General features: G+C 39.6%; 1 protein-coding gene across 2 annotated transcripts in view; it reads right to left on the reverse strand.

The window, feature by feature from the left end:
- The window catches only part of Prkg1 (protein kinase cGMP-dependent 1), a 1,231,555-nt gene that overhangs the window by 762,510 nt on the left and 444,123 nt on the right, over positions 1-24,922 (reverse strand). For both annotated transcript variants that reach the window (XM_087584755.1, NM_001105731.4), the window contains 1 exon segment: positions 521-634. In XM_087584755.1, the coding sequence (XP_087440881.1) occupies positions 521-634 (114 nt within the window).

Genomic DNA, 24,922 nt, shown 5'->3' on the forward strand with positions numbered 1-24,922 from the left:
TCCGACTTGATGAGCAGCCGAAGACGAAAATACACTCAGATGCAGTTACGGAATCCAGGGTGTATTTTATTCAGGGAGGTTTGGATGAGGCAAAGGGCACATCTCGCCTCAGGTTTTCCAAATCCCAGGATCAACAGGTGGGACGCATATGGCTCACATAATCTAAAATAGCCTTGGAAATGTTCTGGAATATCATCCTCCCCAGCTTCAGTGGTAGGGAAAAGAATAGAACTTTCTCCTAATAAAATGTTATTTAAAACATTATATCTTTTATAAAAAATAAAAAACCCTGCCATAAGTTTTAATGAGAACAATAATTATTCCATATTAGAGATAAAGTGCATCGTCGACTATCATCTTCCAGTAAGTTATCAAACAGGTCACCTGACTGCAAAGCAAAAATTTGAATATAGACCGACTGACGACAGAGATTCAACCAATCAGCATCAAATCAATATCGCACAGGCAGAGAGGAGGAGGACGCGGAAAAGGATGAGTAAACTAGGGAACTGAGCCTTACTCTTGACGGTCGCTGTCCGGGTACAGTTGTAAAGAATAGCCAGCTCCCCGAACACTTTCCCGGGACCCATGGTGCACAACTTCACACCTTCTTTTGTGACTTCGACCTTCCCATCTGAAAGAAGAAAGAAAGCCGCGTTACATTGATTTTCTCCCATGCCATTTCCTTTACTGTGGCTTCATTACGAGATTTTTTTTTTAAAGCAACAGTGAACCAATGGAAACCAAGTTTTCCACAATAGGATGATGCAGGGAGTGCAGTAAAATATGCTCGTTAAGAATCCCTTCTCTTAAATTCTTCACCAACAGATTTGATGTAAGACTCCAAGAAAAGGCTGGCAAAAGGTGGGCATGAAAACAGAAGCATAGAAAACTATTCCACATGTAATTTTTAGCAAACCACGATAATTCCAATTTTAACATTATTTTACATCCAAAAGGAGACTTGAGTAAGTGGGCACATTTTCTACAGCATGCCTCAGACTCGGAAATTTCCATTTTGAGCAAGGCGGTTATTATAAAGGGAGAAATCGCCCCGACCCTTAGGCATTATTTAATTGCAACTTTTGGTATCTGTTTATTTGAAAACATCTTATCTGACCAAGGCAAACTGGTTTCTCTGCTTCCCGGCTTGTGAAGTTGACTCTCAGTCAGAAAATAAAGCAACCACGAAGTACTAGGACTGTTTATGCTCCACAATGGGGTGAGAGAAGAAAATGCTAAAGAAGGAAAAAGCTAAGGAAACGCTACACACTGGGTACAGATTCCTGCTCAGAATTAGGACGCCGAGTGCTATTCATGCGGGAAATACTAATTTTAAAAAGTCATTGCTGTGTAGCCTAAAATTTCCATCACACAAGACAACTAGGGGGAAAATCAAAAGCAACACACTCTATTCTATCCTCCACTATTGCTGTTTTTCCAATCTCTTACCCACTGTCTATGGAAGAAAAGAAGACCTCTCTCTTGGTAAAAGAACTAAGCCCTGACCGGATACTTTCCAGTGCTGTCCTAACTTTAGGCCCCATATACCAGCATCAGAGCTGCTGTTCTTCTATTATTCTAAATTTATTCACTGATTATTTTATTTATTTATATTTCAAATGTTATCCCCCTTCCTGGTTTCCCATCGGCAATGCCCCCATCCCACCCCCCATCCCCCCCCACTTCTGTGAGGGCTCTCCCCCACCACCCACTCCTGCCTCAGTGTCCTAGCATTTCCCTTCACTGGGTCATTGAGCCTCCACAGGGCCAAGGGGCCAAGGGGCTCCCCTCCCAGTGATGCCCCATAAGCAATCCTCTGCAGAGCTGTCCTATTACATGCCTGTTTCTTATAATAGCTCTCTCTCTCTCTCTCTCTCTGTATATGTATGTGTATGTGTATGTGTATGTGTGTGTTGAGAATAAATTCATTCCCCTTTTCTTTTTTTTTTTTTTTGGTTCTTTTTTTCGGAGCTGGGGACCGAACCCAGGGCCTTGCGCTTCCTAGGTAAGCGCTCTACCACTGAGCTAAATCCCCAGCCCCCATTCCCCTTTTCAAACCAATAGAGTTTAATCTAAGTATGGGCTTAAAATCTGAATTGATACATTAACTTCCACGCACTGGTTGAGCATTAAAGATGCTTCACCTATGACTCCATGAGGCACCATTTGCTCTGTAGAGCAGTGGTTCTCAATCTGTGGACTGTGACCCCTCCTGGGAGGTCTCATGTCAGATACACTACACAGCAAATATTTACACTATGATTTATAACAGTAGCAAGATTACAGTTATGGAGTAGCAACAAAATTTATGGTTGGGGGCTCATTATAACACGAGGAACTATATCAAAGGGTCACAGCACTAGGAAGGTTGAGAACAACTCTCTTCTGGGCCTCCATATTTCAATAGTTTCTGTGGACAGGGGAGTAGAAAATAATGATGATAAAATACAGGATCTACTACCACACCAGAACCAAGTCATTCCTTAGAAGTAAGCTGTGAATAAGCAAATCTAATGACTCCAAATGGATCAGACATGCCTGAGATATCTCGTGCTCACTGACCAGAGAAAGAGAATGTCCTCCTTTAAGTGATATCAAAAATCAGCCTGAGGGGTTTATCCACTAAAAAATATAGCATATCCCATTTGTTTTAGCGGTAAGTCTCTCCCTCTAGAAACTTCATGTGATACTCAAGAATGAGACAGAGAACATAACCGTGTGGTAGTCAAGAAATTGATATGTTGTCTGAAGTCAGACTAGGACTTGAGTTTCCTTATCTCTTAGTTACCAGCACTACGGCATTTGACAGATATGCTTAACTTTTCAATACTTTACTTTCTTCATTAGTAAAATCAATGAATCCAGAGCACCTATGTGATTGTTCAATTTAAATGAGATAAGGCGGCTAAAATGCTTAACCCTGCACAAAAAGTCTAACACATGTCTGCCCCTGCTGCTGATGTAATTTTCATTATGTTTGTTTATCATTTAAGATAAGAATTATCTTAAATAAGAATTATTTATAATATATTCCAATAGCCCATCAGCTACTCCAGTAACTGCAGCCTATGTAGGAAAATAGGTTTCCAGTTATAAACGGTTTGTTTTTAGATTCCTTCAATGAGGTGCAATGGCAGTGAGGAGAGAACATTCTAGTTCAAGTCATTATCAGACCCAAAGAAGAAAACAGAAACCCAAGGAAATGGGCGGTTCACAGGGAGAACGCCAAGTCTTTGGACTTTTATCCATTCATCTTTGTTAAGAGATGACAGACTTGAGTTTGGAGCTCCTATGGAGAAGAAGTAATAACTTCTCGATTGATTATAAAACTGTCAATCTAAAGCTCGTAGTGTTAATTATAAATATAATTAAAACAAAACAACCAGCGCTTAGAGGAAAAATGAGTGACTGTGTGAATCTGCTTCTCTGTCTTTGAGGTTGACATTTAACAGTCTCTAGTGGAAAGCAACATCTAGGCAGAATCCAGCTGAACATTCAGAGTTACACTGTAGCAATACTTGACCAATAAAAGACAGCAAGGAACATTAGGGCTGCTGTTTTGAACCAGGGGTTTCTTCAAGTAAATCTGTGGATCCATCACCTCAGAGCTGACTTATGAAATCTGGATGATTCTTCTTAGAGGAAGTTGGAACTACCCAGCAACCACCACGAGCACCTCGGCGAATCCTGTAGACATCCTTCCTTTCTGGACAAACCAAATTCTTAGAACATTTGTCTAGTTAAATGTCTAGACAACCTCTCTTGTCAATGATTACAACTTCCATTTTTAAAATCTCCAGAAAGCTGATGTCCTGAATGAACCATGGGAGATTCTAGTGTTTGAAATTTTTGCACAAATCTACTTCTACTTACAAATTATTTTCCTAATCGTTTTTTTTTTTTCAGAGAGAGTCTCACTGTGTAGACCACACTGGCTTTGTATAGAGCAATCCCACTTCTGTCTCCCGAGTGCTGGGATTACAGGTATGAACCGTCACCCTCCACCTTACTACCCTAGTCTGATTTGTCTATTATTTTTTTACATCTAACTTTTGTTGAAAACATAGGTGTAAGTTATACATGTGCTAATTATTCATTTATATATTATTAACTGGTGCTGCCAACAGAAGCTTATGTTCTATACTAATTAGAACAGCTAAAATATTCAGTATTATACTTGATAAATGATAGCTTGGAATATCGATACGTTTTCCAGGTTAAATACTAGACGGTCAGTATGGCCAAAATTAACAAGGAAGTTTAAGTAATCTGATGCCATAGGATCTGTGACACTTACTTTAAAATATCTGTTTTTATTATTTCTTTAGTATTGCTCTTGGATTTGTGACAGAGTCCCATAAAGCCTTAGACAATCTCAAGCTTGCTATGACCATGAACTTCAGATCTTTCTTGTTCTACCTTCAGAATGATGGAGTTATCGGGATGTGTCGCCATGTCCCAACCAGTTTAAAGCACTGTCCCCGTTGTTGATGTTATAGTTTATTGAACAGACATACCTAAATCAGAAACAGAGATTGCTTCTAGCCATTGCCCTGAATCATAATCAATTAGATAGCTTATTTTACTTCATACCTGTTGTAAGGATGAGGATACATAACAGAGAGAAGGGACAGGTAAGGGACTCATGACAGAGACGTACATGGATTGAAGGAAGGCTCTCTAAAAGGCATGGAGAGGTATCTTAGTATCCAACAACCTACCCAAATGAGTTATTGATGAGGAATTGGTTAAGCTTACTTATTAGGCTTCATATCAACCTTCAAGTAAAATTAGAAGCAACTGTACATTTCTAAAAGCTTTTCTTTTTTCTTTTTATTCATCATTTTATCTACATTTCAAATGATACCCCTTTCTCGGTTTCCCCTCCACAATCCCCAATCTCATCCTCCCACCCTTTACCTCTGTGAGGGTGCTCTTCCACCCACCCTCCCATTGCCACCTCTAGGATTCCCCTACGCTGGGGCATCAAACTCCACAGGACCAAGGACCTCCCCTCCTATTGATGCCAGATAAGGCCATCCTCTGCTACATATGGAGCTGGAACCATGGATCCCTCCACGTATGTATACATGGTGGTTTAGTCTCTGGGAGTTCTGAGTGGTCTGGATAGTTGATATTGTTCCTCCTATGGGGTTGCAATCCCCTTTTAACTCCTTTAGTCCTTCCTCTAGCTCTTCCACTGGGCTTCCCAGCCTCAGTCCATTGGTTGGCTATTTGCATCTGTATTGCTCAGGTGCTGTTAGACCCTCTCAGGGAACAGCCATTACCAGACTCCTGTCAGCAAGAACTTCTTGGCATCAACAACAGTGTCAGCGTTTGGTGTCTGCAGATGGGATTGATGCCTTGGTAGGGCAGTCTCTAGGTGGCCATCTAAATGCTTTTCAAGAATGAATTCCATATTCAGTTGAGAAAACTAAGTACATTGTCTTTCAGTGTCTACGAGTTATCTATGTGAGCTATTTTTCTATTTGAAAAATACATATACTTCCTTTGCCAGATATGAACTCCCACTTGCTTAAAAAACTAAGTCTTTATGCCCACAAGGTCCTATTCCCACATAATCAATCTTTTTCTACAATATTAGGGAGTCACAAGACCACTTCTGAGACCAGAGATTCTCAGCCTTTCTAACACTATCACCCTTTAGTACAGTTCCTCATGTTGTGGTGACCCCCAATCATAAAATCAGTTTTGTTGCTATTTCCTAACTGTTGTTTTGCTACTGTGATAAACTGTAATATAAATATCGGATATGGAGACGGTCTTAGGTAGCCCCTGTGCAAAGGTTGTGAGACCCCAGAGGGGTAGCGACCCACAGGTTGAGAACTACAGGCCTAGAGGTTCTTAGGTACTGGTTCTCTTTCTGTTCTACTCAGTGGCCACCTCATAGATCCTTGAGAATAGCTCATGAGTAATGATTATGCTGTGGAGGAAAGACTGGGGTGCCTTTCCCTGATGCATGTTTATCAAATGTAGAATGGTCTACTCCTGAAACTTTTACACCAATATGACTTTTTTTTTAAAGACTAAATTTAGTGCATTTCCTTCAGGTCAACATCAACATATATAATTTCTATTTCTTTTAAAAACAAAGATAAAACCAATCATAACTTATTTGTGACATTTTAATTCTTCGAATTTGACTCTTAAATCTTAGATTTCAAACCAGACTTTTTAAAGAGTAGCAAAAACTTGGTAAAGTTCTAGTCTTTCGAAATTATTCTTTCCTTTTGACTAATCCCAGCATTCCCTACAGACTATCAGAACCACGTATTTGGGAAACCAACAAACCCCAGATCTAGCTCCTCTTAGCTTTCTACTTCGCTCTTTAGAGCTTATTTTTGTCTTACAGTGTGATACTCTGTCATTTTTACCCTGTCTTCTGGTCATTATATGATACGCAAAAAAACATACAAGTCATTTGGAGCTTTCCAAATTGCTAATGTGGTTTGTCCAAGAGAAGAGGTTGAAACAGCGGCCCAGAAGAGGTTCACGACTATTTATAGCTTCATTTTGTTATTTTCTTTTTTACTCCTGCCACAGCCATGAATAACTGACAGCTGTATCACAGGACATTGAATATTTTTTAAAATTCCACTTCAGGTACCAATGTCTATTTGTGATCTGGAATGGGCTGTGCCATACATCCTAAGCCTGACACTTTTAGCTGCAATCAATTTGCTTCTGCTTTTGGCACCCTTCTATGTGCATGACCCCGGGGAGATTTGAAATGTTAAGAGGGCTATTAGAAAGCATCTACATTTTTGTCTGTGTTTCATAAGAAACAGGAGTTTCAAGAAATAAAGGGAGAAACTGAATTTATAAAGAGAAGCCAAATCCCCTGGTTTTATTTATCCTGGTTTTTCTTTTTTTCTAACTTAGGGTTTTGCGCCATAAGGATTCTCATGATAAGTAGAATTAGCTTAGGGATTTATTACTGGCAGTCAGAAAGAGAATGGCTGCTAGCAGCCTGCTTGTGGATACTGTGCTCAGATTCAGCAGTCTTGGTTGGCACATTGAAGACAGCTTGTTTGGCCATTAAAAACCAACAGGTATTATATCAAAGTTCCCATTTAGCTAATACCGCCAGTCTCTTTCCTTCCCAAGCACGCCGAGTATATGCTCACAGATTTGTAACTTAAAGGCTGTAGCCTAACGATGTTTGTTTTCTCATAAGGATTTCTATCATTCCTAGACTCAACAGACCTTTCAGCATTCTGGCGGCTGGGCTGTGTTGGCACCAGCACAGAAACACTTTCCTCTGGGAGACAAGTTCATCTCCGGGTCTTCTTCTATCTCCACCAATTAAAGATTCTATCAGACCTGACTTGCGAGGTCATTTCAGATCAGAGGCTGTGTCACTCGGAGAAGAATGCAGAAAGTGACAAGACAGGGATAGGGCTAAGTAAAGGGAGAAGCTTCCTCTTCCTTCTGTCTACTTCTCAGGAACCGAACGCAGACTTAGAGACCTTGTTTCCCTTCATACCTGTCGGTCATTCATTTATATCTGTCTTCCTTAAGCCCCAACGAGTTGAGGGAAAAAAAAGACAGCTTGTCTGTTAGAAGTTTTTTTTTTTATGAGTGAAAGAATGACGGGGTATCAGGACCTATTGAGTATCTATTCAAGATTGCTTTCCCATCCAGAGTGGATATGGTCTCTCTGGAGCTCAATTCCTGCTCCTGAATTAATGTGTTCTCCCTTCAAGGGATTAAACTTGGTGACTGATTTCTTCCTTCCTTCCTTCCTTCCTTCCTTCCTTTCTTTCTTTCTTTCTTTCTTTCTTTCTTTCTTTCTTTCTTCCTTCCTTCTTTCCTTCCTTTCTTCCTTCCTTCCTTCCTTCCTTTCTTTCTTTCCTTCTTCCTTCCTTTCTTTTTTTTCTTTTCGCCATTGAATAAACATTAGTGTGAAACTGCCCTGTTGCAGTATGACATATTTCCTTCAAAGTTTGTTTTATCACTAGTTGATTCAATCTTGCTAATTAGTGTCTCGTTAGACATATGTAGGCAGCAAAGTTTTCTTAAACTATTTTTGCATTCATGGTTTCTATAACTATTGGAATTCAAAATAATATTATCAGGACAAAGCTTCCTGCTCAAAGGTTTTTAAAATATGAAATTGGAGCAATGTACTTTTAATATTTGCTCTTCTCTTTTGTATATGGGTGTTTTGCCAACATCTAGGTGTGAGAACCATGTGTGTGCTTGTCGCCCCTCTATGCTATAAGAGGGTAGCAGACTCCTCTGGAATCGAGTGGGAAGACAGTTATGAGCTACCATGTGGGTACTGGGATGCATGCAGAAGTCATCATCAGAAGCATCATATGCTCTTAATCGCTGAGGCATCTCTCTAAACCAGAATGATATTCCTTAAAGGAGGCACACATAGGCTCAGCATCCAATAGAATAGAGGCCAGAGGAAGGACATGCACACACAGGACAGCAAGGGAAAATAGATTTTTGCATCCTGAGACTAATGAGAGTTGAAATGTTAACTTATTACGTAGTCAGCTTATTAAAGCAAATTCCAGCACTGGATGACACAGTCCTACACTATTGCTTCTACAGTAGGTTAATATTCTTCCTATAATATGTGATCACCTTCGATCAGTCCATAATGAACAGAAGCCTGGGGAAATGGATTAGGAAGTAAAGATGCTTGTTGAACCAGCATGAAGACCTGAGTTAGAGCCTGCATACCCTTACAAAAGCAAAGCATGGTGGTACGTGCCTGTTATCCCATCAGTGGGAGGCAGAAAAAGGAGGAACACAAGGACTTCTTGATTAGCCAGTCTAATCTCATTGGTGAGCTCAAGTTCCCTGAGGACTTTGTCTCAAGAAATGGGGTGAAGAGAGATAAAGGAACAAAAACGAGCATCAACCTGGCTTCCACAGAAGCACACACAAGTACACAAACGTGAACACCCATATATACCACACATACAGGGAAAATGGGGAAACAATAAAGAGCTCTATCTGTAGCTCTCTATAGACAGAAAAATGGCAGTACCACTACTGTTATATTTTTGAGATAGTCATATGACATTCATTTATTTTACATTTTAATTAATTTTAGGAGAATTTATGATGTAATGCAATTTGTTTTCAGTTGGAGAAGAGGGCAGTTTTACTTCTCAAGGAATCTATGTCCAAGACTGGGGACAATTTGACTTGTCATCACTTGGATGATATCCTGCAAAGATTCCAAAGATGGTCTTGGGACTCCTATAATGCACAGGACACCAGCCCGCCAAAGAATTACTCAGCGCTAAAGGTCAATGGTGCTGGTGTCGAGAAACCCCAAATGAAAGTACAGCCATGAATGAGACTAAATCCTCCACAACTGATAGGTCAATACATGCAGTATTGGTTGCTGAACCCCACTACAACCATGACTGATTATGCACGAGCCTTAGGACGACATTTTAATCATATTATTACACAGTCCGTAAGAAGGAAAACAGCAAAACCACATGATCGTTTCATTAGATGCTGAGAAAGCATTTGACAAAATTCAACACCCCTTCATGATAAAAGTCCTGGAAAGAATAGGAATTCAAGGCCCATATCTAAACATAGTAAAAGCCATATACAGCAAACCAGTTGCTAACATTAAACTAAATGGAGAGAAACTTGAGGCAATCCCACTAAAATCAGGGACTAGACAAGGCTGCCCACTCTCTCCCTACTTATTCAACATAGTTCTTGAAGTTCTAGCCAGAGCAACCAGACAACAAAAGGAGGTCAAGGGGATACAGATTGGAAAAGAAGAAGTCAAAATATCACTTTTTGCAGATGATATGTTAGTATATTTAAGTGATCCCAAAAGTCCCACCAGAGAACTACTAAAGCTGATAAACAACTTCAGCAAAGTGGCTGGGTATAAAATTAACTCAAATAAATCAGTAGCCTTCCTCTACACAAAAGAGAAACAAGCCGAGAAAGAAATTAGGGAAATGACACCCTTCATAATAGACCCAAATAATATAAAGTACCTCGGTGTGACTTTAACCAAGCAAGTAAAAGATCTGTACAATAAGAACTTCAAGACTCTGAAGAAAGAAACTGAAGAAGACCTCAGAAGATGGAAAGATCCCCCATGCTCATGGATTGGCAGGATTAATATAGTAAAAATGGCCATTTTACCAAAAGCGATCTACAGATTCAATGCAATCCCCATCAAAATACCAATCCATTTCTTCAAAGAGTTAGACAGAACAATTTGCATATTCATCTGGAATAACAAAAAACCCAGGATAGCTAAAACTATCCTCAACAATAAAAGGAGTTAAGGGGGAATCACTATCCCTGAACTCAAGCAGTATTACAGAGCAATAGTGATAAAAACTGCATGGTATTGGAACAGAGACAGACAGATAGACCAATGGAACAGAATTGAAGACCCAGAAATGAACCCACACACCTATGGGCACTTGATTTTTGACAAAGGAGCCAAAACCATCCAATGGAAAAAAAGATAGCATTTTCAGCAAATGGTGCTGGTTCAACCTGAGGTCAACATGTAGAAGAATGCAGATCGATCCATGCTTATCACTCTGTACAAAGCTTAAGTCCAAGTGGATCAAGGACTTCCACATCAAACCAGATACACTCAAACTAATAGAAGAAAAACTAGGGAAGCATCTGGAACACATGGGCACTGGAAAAAATTTCCTGAACAAAACACCAATGGCTTATGCTCTAAGATCAAGAATCGACAAATGGGATCTCATAAAACTGCAAAGCTTCTGTAAGGCAAAGGACACTGTGGTTAGGACAAAACGACAACCAACAGATTGGGAAAAGATCTTTACCAATCCTACAACAGAGAGAGGCCTTATATCCAAAATATACAAAGAACTCAAGAAGTTAGACCGCAGGGAGACAAATAACCCTATTAAAAAATGGGGTTCAGAGCTAAACAAAGAATTCACAGCTGAGGAATGCCAAATGGCTGAGAAACACCTAAAGAAATGTTCAACATCTTTAGTCATAAGGGAAATGCAAATCGAAACAACCCTGAGATTTCACCTCACACCAGTGAGAATGGCTAAGATCAAAAACTCAGGTGACAGCAGATGCTGGCGAGGATGCGGAGAAAGAGGAACACTCCTCCATTGTTGGTAGAATTGCAGACTGGTATAACCATTCTGGAAATCAGTTTGGAGGTTCCTCAGAAAATTGGACATTGAACTGCCTGAGGATCCAGCTATACCTCTCTTGGGCATATACCCAAAAGATGCCCCAACATATAAAAAAGACACGTGCTCCACTATGTTCATAGCAGCCTTATTTATAATAGCCAGAAGCTGGAAAGAACCCAGGTGCCCTTCAACAGAGGAATGGATACAGAAAATGTAGTACATCTACACAATGGAATATTACTCAGCTATCAAAAACAATGACTTTATGAAATTCGTAGGCAAATGTTGGAACTGGAAAATATCATCCTGAGTGAGGTAACCCAATCACAGAAAAACACACATGGTGTGCACTCATTGATAAGTGGCTATTAGCCCAAATGCTTGAATTACCCTAGATGCCTAGAACAAATGAAACTCAAGACGGATGATCAAAATTAGAATGCTTCACTCCTTCTTTAAAAGGGGAACAAGAATACCCTTGGCAGGGAATAGAGAGTCAAAGATTAAAACAGACACAGAAGGAACACCCATTCAGAGCCTGCCCCACATGTGGCGCCCATGCATATACAGCCATCCAATTAGACAAATGGATGAAGCAAAGAAGTACAGGCCGACAGGAACCGGTTGTAGATCTCTCCCGAGAGCCACAGCCAGAATACAGCAAACACAGAGGCGTATGCCAGCAGCAAACCACTGAATTGAGAATAGGACCCCCGGTGAAGGAATCAGAGAAAGAACTGGAAGAGCTTGAAGGGGCTAGAGACCCCATATGAACAACAATGCCAAGCAACCAGAGCTTCCAGGAACTAAGCCACTACCTAAAGACTATACATGGACTGACCCTGGACTCTGACCTCATAGGTAGCATTGAATATCCTAGTAAGATCATCAGTGTAAGGCGAAGCCCTGGGTCCTGCTAAGACTGAACGTGATTGTTGGGGGGAGGGCAGCAATGGGAGGAGGATGGGGAGGGGAACACCCATGAAGGGGAGGGGGAGGGATTAGGGGGATGTTGGCCCGTAAATCGGGAAAGGGAATAACACTCGAAATGTAAATAAGAAATGCTCAAGTTAAAAAAAAAAAGAATCACATAGAGCATCAAATAGACAAAAAGATCAGAAAAATATATCCGCACAGCATATGATGCATAAAATATTAACTGTACAGAACAAAGAAAGTTTATTGAACACTATAAGAGAAAAATGCAAGTTGTATATATTGAAAATCCTATAGAATAACAGCTGATTTCTCAGTGGAACTTTGAAAACTAGAAGAATCTCAAATAATGTGTTCTAAGCCCTAAAAGGCTATGGAAGCAGCATAGAACTAATAAACCAAGCAAAACTGTCTGTCCTAATTAAAGGAGGAAGAAGAACATTCCAGGACAAAAACAGCTTAAAAATTATTTCCTGCCAAGACTGAACCCCCAGTGAACATGATTGTTTGGGGGAGGGCGGTAATGAGGAGAGGCTGGGGAGGGGAACACCCATAGAGAAGGGGAGGGAGATGGGTTAGGGGGATTTTGGCCTGGAAACCAGGAAAGGGAATAACAATCGAAATGTAAATAAGAAATATCTAAGTTAATAAAGATGAAAAACATTATTTCCAACAAAAAAAAAAAAAAGAAAGAAAAGAAATCTAAGACTGCAGAGTCCAGAGGTATAGGGAACAGAAAATGCCCTTGTATTGGCTTGTTTTGTGTGTCAGCCTGACACAAGCTGGAGTTATCACAGAGAAAGGAGCCTCCTTTGAAAAAATGCCTCCATGAAATCTAGCTGTAAGGCATTTTATCAATTAGTGATCAAGGTGGGGAAGGCCTAGCCCATTGTGGGTGGTGCCATCCCTGGGCTGGTAGTCTGCTTTCTTTAAGAAAGCAAGCTGAGCAAGCCAGGGGAAACAAGCCAGTAAGCAACAATCCTCCATGGCTTCTGCATCCACCCTGCATTCATTCAGGTTCCTACCCTGTGTGAGTTCCAGTCCTGACTTCATTTGGTGATGAACAGCAATGTGAAAGTGTAAGCTGAATAAACCCTTTCCTCCCATAAAAAAAAAAAAAAAAAAAAAAGAAGGAAAACAGCAGAAAGTGCCAAGCACTCTCTCCAGTTACTGAAAGCATGTATATGCCATTACTGGACTAAAGCTTTCAGAGAGCTAAAATGCACTTCCTACCATAAGAGTTTATATTTGATAACTTAATAATAGGTGTATTTGAAATGGTATATGTATCCCCCCCCCTTTACAGGAGACTCGGATGCTTCAGAAAACACAGCTATCTATCTATCTATCTATCTATCTATCTATCTATCTATCTATCTATCTAGATATAGATGTACATATATATATACACATATATATACATATATATCCACATATATATGTACATATATATATATTCACATTCATGTTTTTTAACATGAGTAACCACATATCTCAAAATGCTTTGAACATCTGTAAAAACACAAAAGGGGTGGGTTTCAAACTTCTCAAAAGCAAATAGGTTGCTGGGTTGGTAATGAGAGGACTTGGTTGGAAAGCCTCTACAGAAAAAAATTATATATATATATATATATATGTATATATGCATATATATGTACACACACACACACACACACACACACACACACACACATATATATATATATATATATATATATATATATATATATTTAACCACTGTAAGCAGAATAAGATCAGGATAATTTTAAAGATTTATTCTGATTTTTTCACTTGCGTGTATGCATGAGTGTCTGTGTAAATACCATGTGTGTGCTGGTACCAACAGAGGCCAGAAGAGGACATTGGATCCTTAGGACTGGGAGCTTTAGGCAGGTTTGAACCATGGGATGTAAGTGCTGGAAATCTAACCCAGGTCATCTGAGGGAGCACAAAGTGTTCTTAGCTGCTAATTCATCTTTCCTGCCCCTACAATAATAGTTTTAGAATGTCTGTAATAAGAAAAACCAAAGGGGAAAGAAAACAGCTAAACACCTGTTTAGTAGGCAGTCAAAGAGGGCTGGAAAATGAAACCAGGCACAGAGTTTCACCAACTGATGAATGATTTAGCAAAATGTAGAATGTTAGTCAGCCATCGTAAGGTGATAACTCTGTACTACCCCTTGTCAGATTATTTATGAGCCCAGACAAATAGTGAAAAAAAGACTCAAAAAACATGTATTGCATTATTTCATTGACGCAAAATGTTCAAATTATCCAACATTACTGTAGAGAGATTAAGGAGCCAAAGTCTGGGAGAGATGGTAAGACTGAGGCTCCTTTTGAGATAATGAAAATATCCTAAATTAGGCTATGTTGATGAGCAAACAGATTTGTAAATATTCTAAGAATTATTGAATTGAATATTTTAAAGAGGCAGATGGTATGGTGAATTGTCTCAGTGAAGCCGTTAACAATGATTACTGAACACAGGCACATAGTGATTGCCCAATGATAAGATTAGTGCCCAACTCATAAATTTCCTCATGAGAATTCCTGTGTCGGACATGATTTGGCTTCTCACACTTGCTCAATAATGTCTCTGCTGCACCAACACTTTTCAACAACTCTAGTCCACTTCCTGCAGAAGAATTCCTACCCTCTCCTCACTTCTCCCTGTGAAAAAGAACACCCCAATCACCTTGAACTGAGTCATGCCGCTGATGGCAGAAATACTTCCTGTGAGTAGATTCTATTCATGTGATAACACTCGTCCTAAACCGAAACACTACTTTAAGCCTCTGCCAACAGCAATGGATACAGTTCCTTCCCTGGTTTCTTGGAGAGAACAGGATTCACTCATTAAATATTATTCTGATATAAAAGCCCATGCTGGGAAGTTGAAAGTGTTCTCTGGAGTCAAATGCTAATTGCTAGCAAAGATCGTCTAGTCTTCCCGTGAACTGGAATCTTTTCTAAACGAGCCTGAATCTGAATCCTTGTCATCCTCTCACTGAGACTTCATAGCCTGGCTCAGAGGCTCTTAGCTTGAAATAATTCATGGATCCGTGAACACGAATATGAAAAAGGAAAGGACAGTTTTATTGACCTTTAACCAAAATGTAGTACTTCACTGTAACAAATCACGCTAGCTTAACACAAATTGTGATGCCACCAACAGAAATATTTTCTTACTACATCACAATCATCCCAGATATCTTTACACTCTCTATAAAAATGTTGTGATCATCATCATCATTACCATCATCATCATCACTTTGTTACATACTATTATTTAGTGCACATAATAAAAATAAACCTCAATTAGTGAATCACAATTAAAGAATATTTTTGTTACTGATTTCCAAAAGACTTGGTTTCCTTTATATTCTAAAATACTTTATTTTGAGCATTTGGGAATATTTTTAGATTAGATCCATACGCATCAGGTTTTCGACAATGCCCTTGGCCAAATTAAGATGAGGAACTCTCAACTAAAGGAATTAACGTCTGAAGTTCCATTTACACTCCATTGTAAATGCTGCACTCCATCAGCGGATACATTCTTCTCTTAAATGTCCATGGAGGGTTTCTCACTGTACAGAAGCATCATTAAAAAAAAGAGACTCTATCCCCTTCCCATTCATTGACTGTCACCTTCCTTCTATATATTATCACTATTCAACCTCCGGAAGGCACCGTGAGCAGACTGGGAGGACCTCCCTTGCTAAGGATCTTTTCAACCGAGTCGGAAGAGTTGTCTAGCCACAGCTATGTATTGGTTCCTGCTGTCTTTGGGTTCTCCACATATATTCCATTGTGCTTCTTTCTATTACTGAACTGAAATCTTTTTTTTTTATTAACTTGAGTATTTCTTATATACATTTCGAGTGTTATTCCCTTTCCTGGTTTCCGGGCAAACATACCCCTAATCCCTCCCCCTCCCCTTCGTTATGGGTGTTCCCCTCCCCATCCTCCCCCCATTGCCACTCTCCCCCACAACAATCACATTCACTGGGGGTTCAGTCTTAGCAGGACCCAGGGCTTCCCCTTCCACTAGTGCTCTTACTAGGATATTCATTGCTACCTATGAGGTCAGAGTCCAGGGTCAGTCCATGTATAGTCTTTAGGTAGTGGCTTAGTCCCTGGAAGCTCTGGTTGCTTGGCATTGTTGTTCATATGGGGTCTCGAGCCCCTTCAAGCTCTTCCAGTTCTTTCTCTGATTCCTTCAACGGGGGTCCTAGAACTGAAATCTTTTTAGAAAAAATAATTCCTTTAGACTTTCATCAGACAATCTTTCGAAGATACTGGTAAATTAAACTCATGACTCAGGATTTGACTGAAAAAGCAAATTTCCAAAATCTTAAGTTTTTCTAGTTGGTTGAATTATTGTGTAAGAGACATCACAGATTTTACCTGATTATAATAAAAAATATTATGAGTACTTCTGTGCTCAAGCAGTGAGGATGGAATGCTTCATTGCATTAGCATAATATAGTGAGGAAGAATTTAAGAGATACATTGCTTATGAAAAGAAAATGTAGATGATATACTATCATATCATCTGCAAATAGTGATATTTTGACTTCTTCCTTTCCAATCTGTATCCCCTTGATCTCCTTTTGTTGTCTGATTGCTCTGGCTAGAACTTCAAGAATTATATTGAATAAGTAGGGAGAGAGTGGGCAGCCTTGTCTAGTCCCTGATTTTAGTGGGATTGCTTCAAGTTTCTTTCCATTTAGTTTAATGTTAGCTACTTGTTTGCTATATATGGCTTTTACTATGTTTAGGTATGGGCCTTGAATTCCTCTTCTTTCCATGACTTTTATCATGAAGGGGTGTTGAATTTTGTCAAATGATTTTTCAGCATCTAATGAAAAGATCATGTGGTTTTTATCTTTCAGTTTGTTTATATAATGGATTATGTTGATGGTTTTCCGTATATTAAACCATCCCTGCATACCTGGGATGAAGCCTATTTGATCATGATGGATGATTATTTTGATGTGCTCTTGGATTTGGTTTGCAAGAATTTTATTGAGTATTTTTGCATCGATACTCATAAGGGAAATTGGTCTGAAGTTCTCTTTCTTTGTTGGGTCTTTGTGTGGTTTAGGTATAAGAGTAATTGTGGCTTCATAGAAGGTATTCGGTAGTGATCCATCTGTTTCTATTTTGTGGAATAGTTTGGATAGTATTGGTATGAGGTCTTCTATGAAGGTCTGATAGAATTCTGCACTAAACCCGTCTGGACCTGGGCTCTTTTTGGTTGGGAGACCTTTAATGACTGCTTCTATTTCCTTAGGAGTTATGGGGTTGTTTAAATGGTTTATCTGTTCCTGATTTAACTTTGATACCTGGTATCTGTCTAGAAAATTGTTCATTTCCTCCAGATTTTCAAGTTTTGTTGAATATAGGTTTTTGTAGTAGGGTCTGATGACTTTTTGAATTTCCTCTGATTCTGCTGTTATGTCATGTCTCCCTTTTCATTTCTGATTTCGTTAATTGGACACACTCTCGGTGTCCTCTCGTTAGTCTGGCTAAGGGTTGATCTATCTTGTTAATTTTCTCAAAGAACCAGCTTTTGGTTCTGTTCATTCTTTGTATAGTCCTTTTTGTTCTACTTGGTTGATTTCAGTTCTGAGTTTGATTATTTCCTGCATTCTACTCCTCCTGGGTGTATTTGCTTCTTTTTGTTCTAGAGCTTTTAGTTGTGCTGTCAAGCTGGTGACATATGCTCTTTCCTGTTTCTTTCTGCAGGCACCCAGCGCTATGAGTTTTCCTCTTAGCACAGTTTTCATTGTGTCCCATAAGTTTGGGTATGTTGTACCTTCCTTTTCATTAAATTCTAAGAAGTCTTTAATTTCTTTCTTTATTTCTTCCTTGACCAGGTTATCATTGAGTAGAGCATTGTTCAACTTCCATGTATATGTGGTCATTCTTTCCTTATTATTATTGAAGACCAGCTTTAGCCCGTGGTGGTCTGATAGGACGCATGGGATTATTTCTTTCTTTCTGTATATGTTGAAGCCTGTTGATCGCAAAAGTTCCACCAGAAAACTACTAAACCTGATAAACACCTTCAGCAAATTAACTCAAATAAATCAGTAGCCTTCCTCTATACAAAAGAGAAACAAGCCGAGAAAGAAATTAGGGAAACGACACCCTTCATAATGGTCCCAAATAATAAAAAATACCTCAGTGTGACTTTAATCAGGCAAGTGAAAGATCTGTTTGATAAGAACTTCAAGCCTCTGAAGAAAGGAATTGAAGAAGATCTCAGAAGATGGAAAGATCTCCCATGCTCAAGGATTGGCACGATTAATATAGGAAAAATGGCCATTTTACCAAAAATGATCTACATATTCAATGCAATCCCCATCAATATTCCAATCCAATTCTTCATAGAGTTAGACAGAACAATTTGCAAATTCATCTGGAATAACAAAAAACCCCGGATAGCTAAAAATATCCTCAACAATAAAATGACTTCTGGGGGGAAATCACTATCCCTGAACTCAAGCTGTATTACAGAGCAATAGTGATAAAAACTGCATGGTATTGGTACAGAGACAGACAGATAGACCAGTGGAATAGAATTAAAGACCCAGAAATGAACCCACACACCTATGATCACTTGATTTTTGACAAAGGAGCCAAAACCATCCAATGGAAAAAAGATAGCATTTTCAGCTAATGGTGCTGGTTCAACTGGAGGTCAGCATGTAGAAGAATGCAGATCGATCCATGCTTATCACCCTGTACAAAGCTTAAGTCCAAGTGGATCAAGGACCTCCACATCAAACCAGATACACTCAAACTAATAGAAGAAAAGGCAGGGAAGATTCTCAAATACATGGGCACTGGAGAAAATTTCCTGAACAAAACACCAATGGCTTATGCTCTAAGATCAAGAATCGACAATTGGGATCTCATAAAACTGCAAAGCTTCTGTAAGGGAAAGGACACTGTGGTTAGGACAAAACGGCAACCAACAGATTGGGAAAAGATCTTTACCAATCCTACAACTGATAGAGGGCTTATATCAAAAATAGACAAAGAATTCACGAAGTTAGACTGCAAGGAGACAAATAACCCTATTAAAATGGGGTTCAGAGCTAAACAAAGAATTCACAGCTGAGGAATGCTGAATGACTGAGAAGCACCTAAAGAAATGTTCAACATCTTTAGTCATAAGGGAAATGCAAATCAAAACAACCCTGAGATTTCACCTCACACCAGTGAGAATGGCTAAGATCAAAAACTCAGGTGACAGAAGGTGCTGGCAAGGATGTGGAGAAAGAGGAACACTCCTCCATTGTTGGTGGGATTGCAGACTGGTACAACCATTCTGAAAATCAGTCTGGAGGTTCCTCAGAAAATTAGACATTGCACTACTTGAGGACCCAGCTGTACCTCTCTTGGGCATATACCCAAAAGATGTTCCAACATGTAACAAAGACACGTGCTCCACTATGTTCATTGCAGCCTTATTTATAATAACCAGAAGCTGGAAAGAACCCAGGTGCCCTTCAACAGAGGAATGGATACAGAAAATGTGGTACATCTACACAATGGAATACTACTCAGCTATCAAAAACAATGACTTTATGAAAATCATAGGCAAATGGATGGAACTGGAAAATATCCTCCTGAGCGAGGTAACCCAATCACAGAAAAACACACATGGTATGCACTCATTGATAAGTGCATATTAGCCCGAATGCTCGAATTACCCAAACACACAGAACACATGAAACTCAAGGATGACCAAAATGTGAATGTTTCGCTCCTTCTTTAAAAGTGGAACAAGAATACCCTTGGGAGGGAATAGGGAGGTAAAGTTTAGAACAGAGGCAGAAGGAACACCAATTCAGAGCCTGCCCCACATGTGGCCCATACATATACAGCCACCCAAATAGACAAGATGGATGAAGCAAAGGAGTACAGGCCGACAGGAACCGGTTGTAGATCTCTCCTGAGAGACATAGCCAGAATACAGCAAATACATAGGCGAATGCCAGTAGCAAACCACTGAACTGAGAATGGGACCCCCGTTGAAGGAATCAGAGAAAGGACTGGAAGAGCTTGAAGGAGCTCGAGACCCCATATGAACAACAATGCTAACCAACCAGAGCTTCCAGGGACTAAGCCACTACCCAAAGACTATACATGGACTGACCCTGGACTCTGACCTCATAGGTAGCAATGAGTAGCCTAGTAAGGGGACCAGTGGAAGGGGAAGCCCTGGGTCCTGCCAAGACTGAACCCCCAGTGAACAGGTTTCTTGGTGGGGGGAGGGCGGTAATGGGGGGAGGATGGGGAGGGGAACACCCATCTAGAAGGGGAGGGGGAGGGGCTAGGGGGATGTTGGCCTGGAAACCGGGAAAGGGAATAACATTTGAAATGTAAATAAGAAATACCCAATTTAATAAAGATGAAAAAAAAAGAAAAGAAAATCGTAAAGTAGATATGATGCTTAAATGGAAACCTTGAAAATATTAAAATTCAGCTTAGGTGTAGAAAAATTTGCTTCCATCCATTTGTGTGAATAACTTTTGCATTCTATTATTAATGAATGAAGTAGTAATAGTTTTTAATGAAATAACTTGGGTTTAAATATTCAAAAGGATGCACATTTCTTGAACAACAATGGATTTAAGGAACTCATTTCTGCAGAAACATATTATTTTAACGACTTAGAACTATCCATGAATAATTTGTTCCCATCTGAAAATGACCTAAATAATTTATCTCTTGACTAAATCACCTTTTAGCAGAAATAATGCTTGGATTTTTGTCTTAGTTCTTCCAGATTTTTGTTCATTGACTGACTCACGTCCAGAAGTTGAGGGTCTCTCATCTCTGAGGGGTTGGTTTTCCATCTCTGAACTCTCTGCTTCTATGTCATCAGAGAAGCAAGCATTATGAGAGAAATTAATACTTTGCCTCTAGACAAGATAATGCCTATTAATAGATGAAAAGTAAGACCTAACATCATAACTTGAAGTTATGAAGATAACTGAATTGGTATTACAGTAAAGTTATGCCTCCATTCAGTATTTTTTATACAATATTAGGGTGAAATATGTGTAAGTGGTATTATAAGAAAGCTCTGGTTTCTAATACATTAAAACTCAGAAAATAAAACAATACCATATAGGGTTGTTAGAGCAGTAGAGTTTTAAATTACATTTAAATGGTAAGCAAGCGCGCTCCCTAGTGTATCATCAAAACGTGTACAATTTTACTAGCCTTGGGCTGTTAGATTTAATGTTCTTCTATCAGACCTGAAGGTCTCTGAGGGAAAGGTGTAAAGCCATGAAAGATGTCAGTGGCCAGTGGGATCTTCCAGGATTCCAAGATGAAAGTGAAGTTGTTCAGGAAGAACAAGACAAAGAAAAGAGCTTTGTATCAGCGCCTCACGTGTCTCGCATGTTTATTCATTGTTCGGTACATGGAAATTAGAAGAGTCTTAGGCTAGATGTGAGATCAATAGTGGCATAATAATATCTAACCCATTGTGAACAGCACGCACACACGTAGGACAGCAAGCAAAAACCCAGCTGCTTAAAGGATCCAGTTTTCCTTAGTAGAAAGTTAAAACAAATCCTGGGAAATATCATATCAAAAAGAGCGTTATAACTTATTAGTTTATGTGGTTTAATAAGCCTGAATTACTATGTAGTAATAAAGAGTCCTATCAGCGACCCTATTTTAGCCTTTAATTTTGTTGGGTTTTTTATGGGATCTGTTCCATATGTGCCATATTTTTTTGTAGCATCAAAATATATTAACATATTGCCATAAATTCCTTATTATTTTCACATAAAGGTAAGCAGTAAGGTTCAGCAGTCGGTTTGTCCATGTTGAGCAACATGGCATACTGAGGTGTAGAGTAAAGGGTCCAGAGGGCAGATGGGTAAGATTTACATAGGAGAGTTAAACCTATAATAAACCCCATGGTATCTGCCCACATCTCCCCAGGACTCCTAATTTCTTAAATTACACGGTTGACATGCAGTCTTTCAGCACATAAAGAACATAACAGCACAGAGACAACTCTCTTTTTCATCGTATTATTTTCCTTTATTTATTTGTTATTTATTTATTTTTTTGACCATTTGCGAAACTAGTGCAGGGTTAAGCATCAGTGAATCTATCTGATCAATGAGTGGGAACCGACTCTCTAGCTCCCCAGGTAAGAATTCATTCACAGCCCTAAGAAATAAGTATTCACAGTCCTAAGGGAAGAAAAAGACTGAATTTGAAAGACAGTGGGACGGATTACAGGGATTACAGAAGAAGTCCACCTACAAGGCTGAGGAGAGGTGGATCAGTGTGTAAAGCCCTTGACCCATAGGGTTGTTTTGCATTTGAATCCCAGGACCAGTATACAAGCAGACACAATGCTAGTATTCCCTATGGTGGGTTGGGAAGGAGAGAGAAGAGAAATCCCAGAAGCTCCTGGGCTTGCTGACATGGGCAGCACAGAACAGCTCCCTGTGTCAAACACATAAGGAGAAAACTATTTCCCTAGGTTTACCTTGTACCCTCCCCCACAGCCATGTTCAAGTCCTCTTATGGAAAAATACCTATCAAGCAAGAAACAAAGAGACACAGCAGTTAGTTTTCCCCTCAAAATGAGGTAATGAAGTCTTACTTCAAGCTTTCACTTTGAGCTTCCTAGTAACCAATGAGATTTGGCAAATCGGTTGTTTCTCCTTCATTTTGGTGTATCTTGGAGACAGAGAATCGCGTCTGGGTAAACAGAATTCTGAGCTTGAGTGGCTGGAAACTTGAAGATTATCATTACTGTGCAGGTGGGGGACTGTCAATAACAGATTTTACCCATGCAGATTTGTGAATGCTCTGTTCTGAGTCGCTAAATATCCACTAAATATCCTTTACTGAGCTACTTAAGTGAGAGAAAGCTGCAGAATATTACTAAATTGAAAGATAATCCAGGGTACTTCAATAATTCAACATTCACCATTGGACTTTCCTTCTTAGGGGCAGGTGCAACCTTGCCAGCCGAACGTGGATCTCCAGTTGGAAGTCTCGGGCACAAAAGTGAAAGATAAATGTTTGCTGATGAATGTTTGAATGGAGGTTTAAGGTTAATGGGAAGACATTTCTTCAGAGAGACGAGTCATTTTTTTAAAAAGTGAATATTTCAGTGTGGAAAAAGAGTTCCAAGGCTATTTTTAACTGGCTCATTCAGTTAGCAGAGCAGGCAGTTATAGACGGTGAATTATGTGTCCAGTCACACAAAACATTTGAAGACCTATGAGTCTTCCCCAAACATAATGTTATAAAATGTCCTTTTGCTAAAAATACTGGAATCAAGTAATTATCTACTTTTGAATTTTAATGAATAGGCCATCTGTTCTTTCAAATTGGAAAAATGAAATTTTTCTACAAATTAACTACTTGATGAGACGTCCCTTGTGACAAAATCTGCTTTCGCTGTTTCTACCAAAGTTAACTTAAAGGCAACACATAACACATTATAGCATGCTTTGCCAGTGTTTGGAAAATGTTTTCCTCAATTGTGTTATAATTACGGTATCCGTTCTTCTGACAGGCTGTACTTATAATTATCAACGTCTCATTTTTATTAGCATAATCACCAGAAACAGTACTAAAATGAAGCATTAGGAAGAAAACCCTGCCTGGTTCATTTGTGATGAGTGTGACAGATTTGAACTGTGAACATACTGTTTTGTGGATTACAATAAAACCGTGACAACTGCTTCCAATATCTTTATTGCACACTGTCTAAAGAACATTCAAAAATAACTTTCCGTTGTGCTCTTTGCTATGGGAGCTGGTTAATACATGTGGCTACTTAAATATAAATTAATAAAAAATATAATCACAGTCAAGTGCTCTAATGCACCACGTGGCTAGTAGCTACATACTGAACATTACAGAAAATTCCAATCCTTTCAGAGAGCTACGGCGACTGTCACTGTAGAAGTTTTTGTAGTCCCCATCATCATTTGAATGTTGTTCATGCACTGAAAGGTCTTAATATGATGGTGGAAGGTGGCAAACTTTTAAAAGGTGAAGATATGGAGGCATATCTTCAGTCGGGTCTATGGGACCAGTCTCTCCTTTATCTGTGCTCTCAAAGCCACAGTATGGTGTAGGCAAGAAGCCTTTTGTAGAACTGGGATGAAGCCAGTGTTGTACAGTTGGCCATCCAAAACAGTGGACTACATATATGTTGCGTGTCATTTTAAAAACACGGTAGCTCTTTCTCCAGAACTCTGCCCAAGCTCCCTCAAGTTCTCACGGCTACCTCTGCCAAGCCATCAAGAACCGCTCCAACTGTGCTCTTTCTCCTGTCCACCTTAGTCGCCACAGATGGAAAACACCAGACAGCCTTAATATTTTAAAACTTGTCGGGGCTGGGGATTTAGCTCAGTGGTAGAGCGCTTACCTAGGAAGCGCAAGGCCCTGGGTTCGGTCCCCAGCTCCGAAAAAAAGAACCAAAAAAAAAAAAAAAACAAAAAACTTGTCAGATGACCCAATGGCTGGGAGAAGAATATCCTACCCCATCCTTCTTGGCCTCCACCCACGGCAGAGGTTACAAACTATAGGCGCCCAGAGAGCTAAAAGTCTGCCGCTTCCCCCCATCCCCTGCTCTGACTCTTTCCCTTCCTACCCTTCTCCTCCTGGGACCCGAAAGTCCCGCCTTCTCCCCTTTGCCCAGTGATTGGCTTCCCAGTAACCAATGGAATTTGGCTCCTTTATTGACACAATCAAGAACCAATTAGGGAATCAATACCTCCCCCTACATTATATCTTCTTTCAAA

The sequence above is a fragment of the Rattus norvegicus genome, chromosome 1, assembly GCF_021556685.1.
Source record: "Rattus norvegicus strain SHRSP/BbbUtx chromosome 1, alternate assembly SHRSP_T2T, whole genome shotgun sequence".
Classification (NCBI taxonomy): Eukaryota; Metazoa; Chordata; class Mammalia; order Rodentia; family Muridae; genus Rattus; species Rattus norvegicus.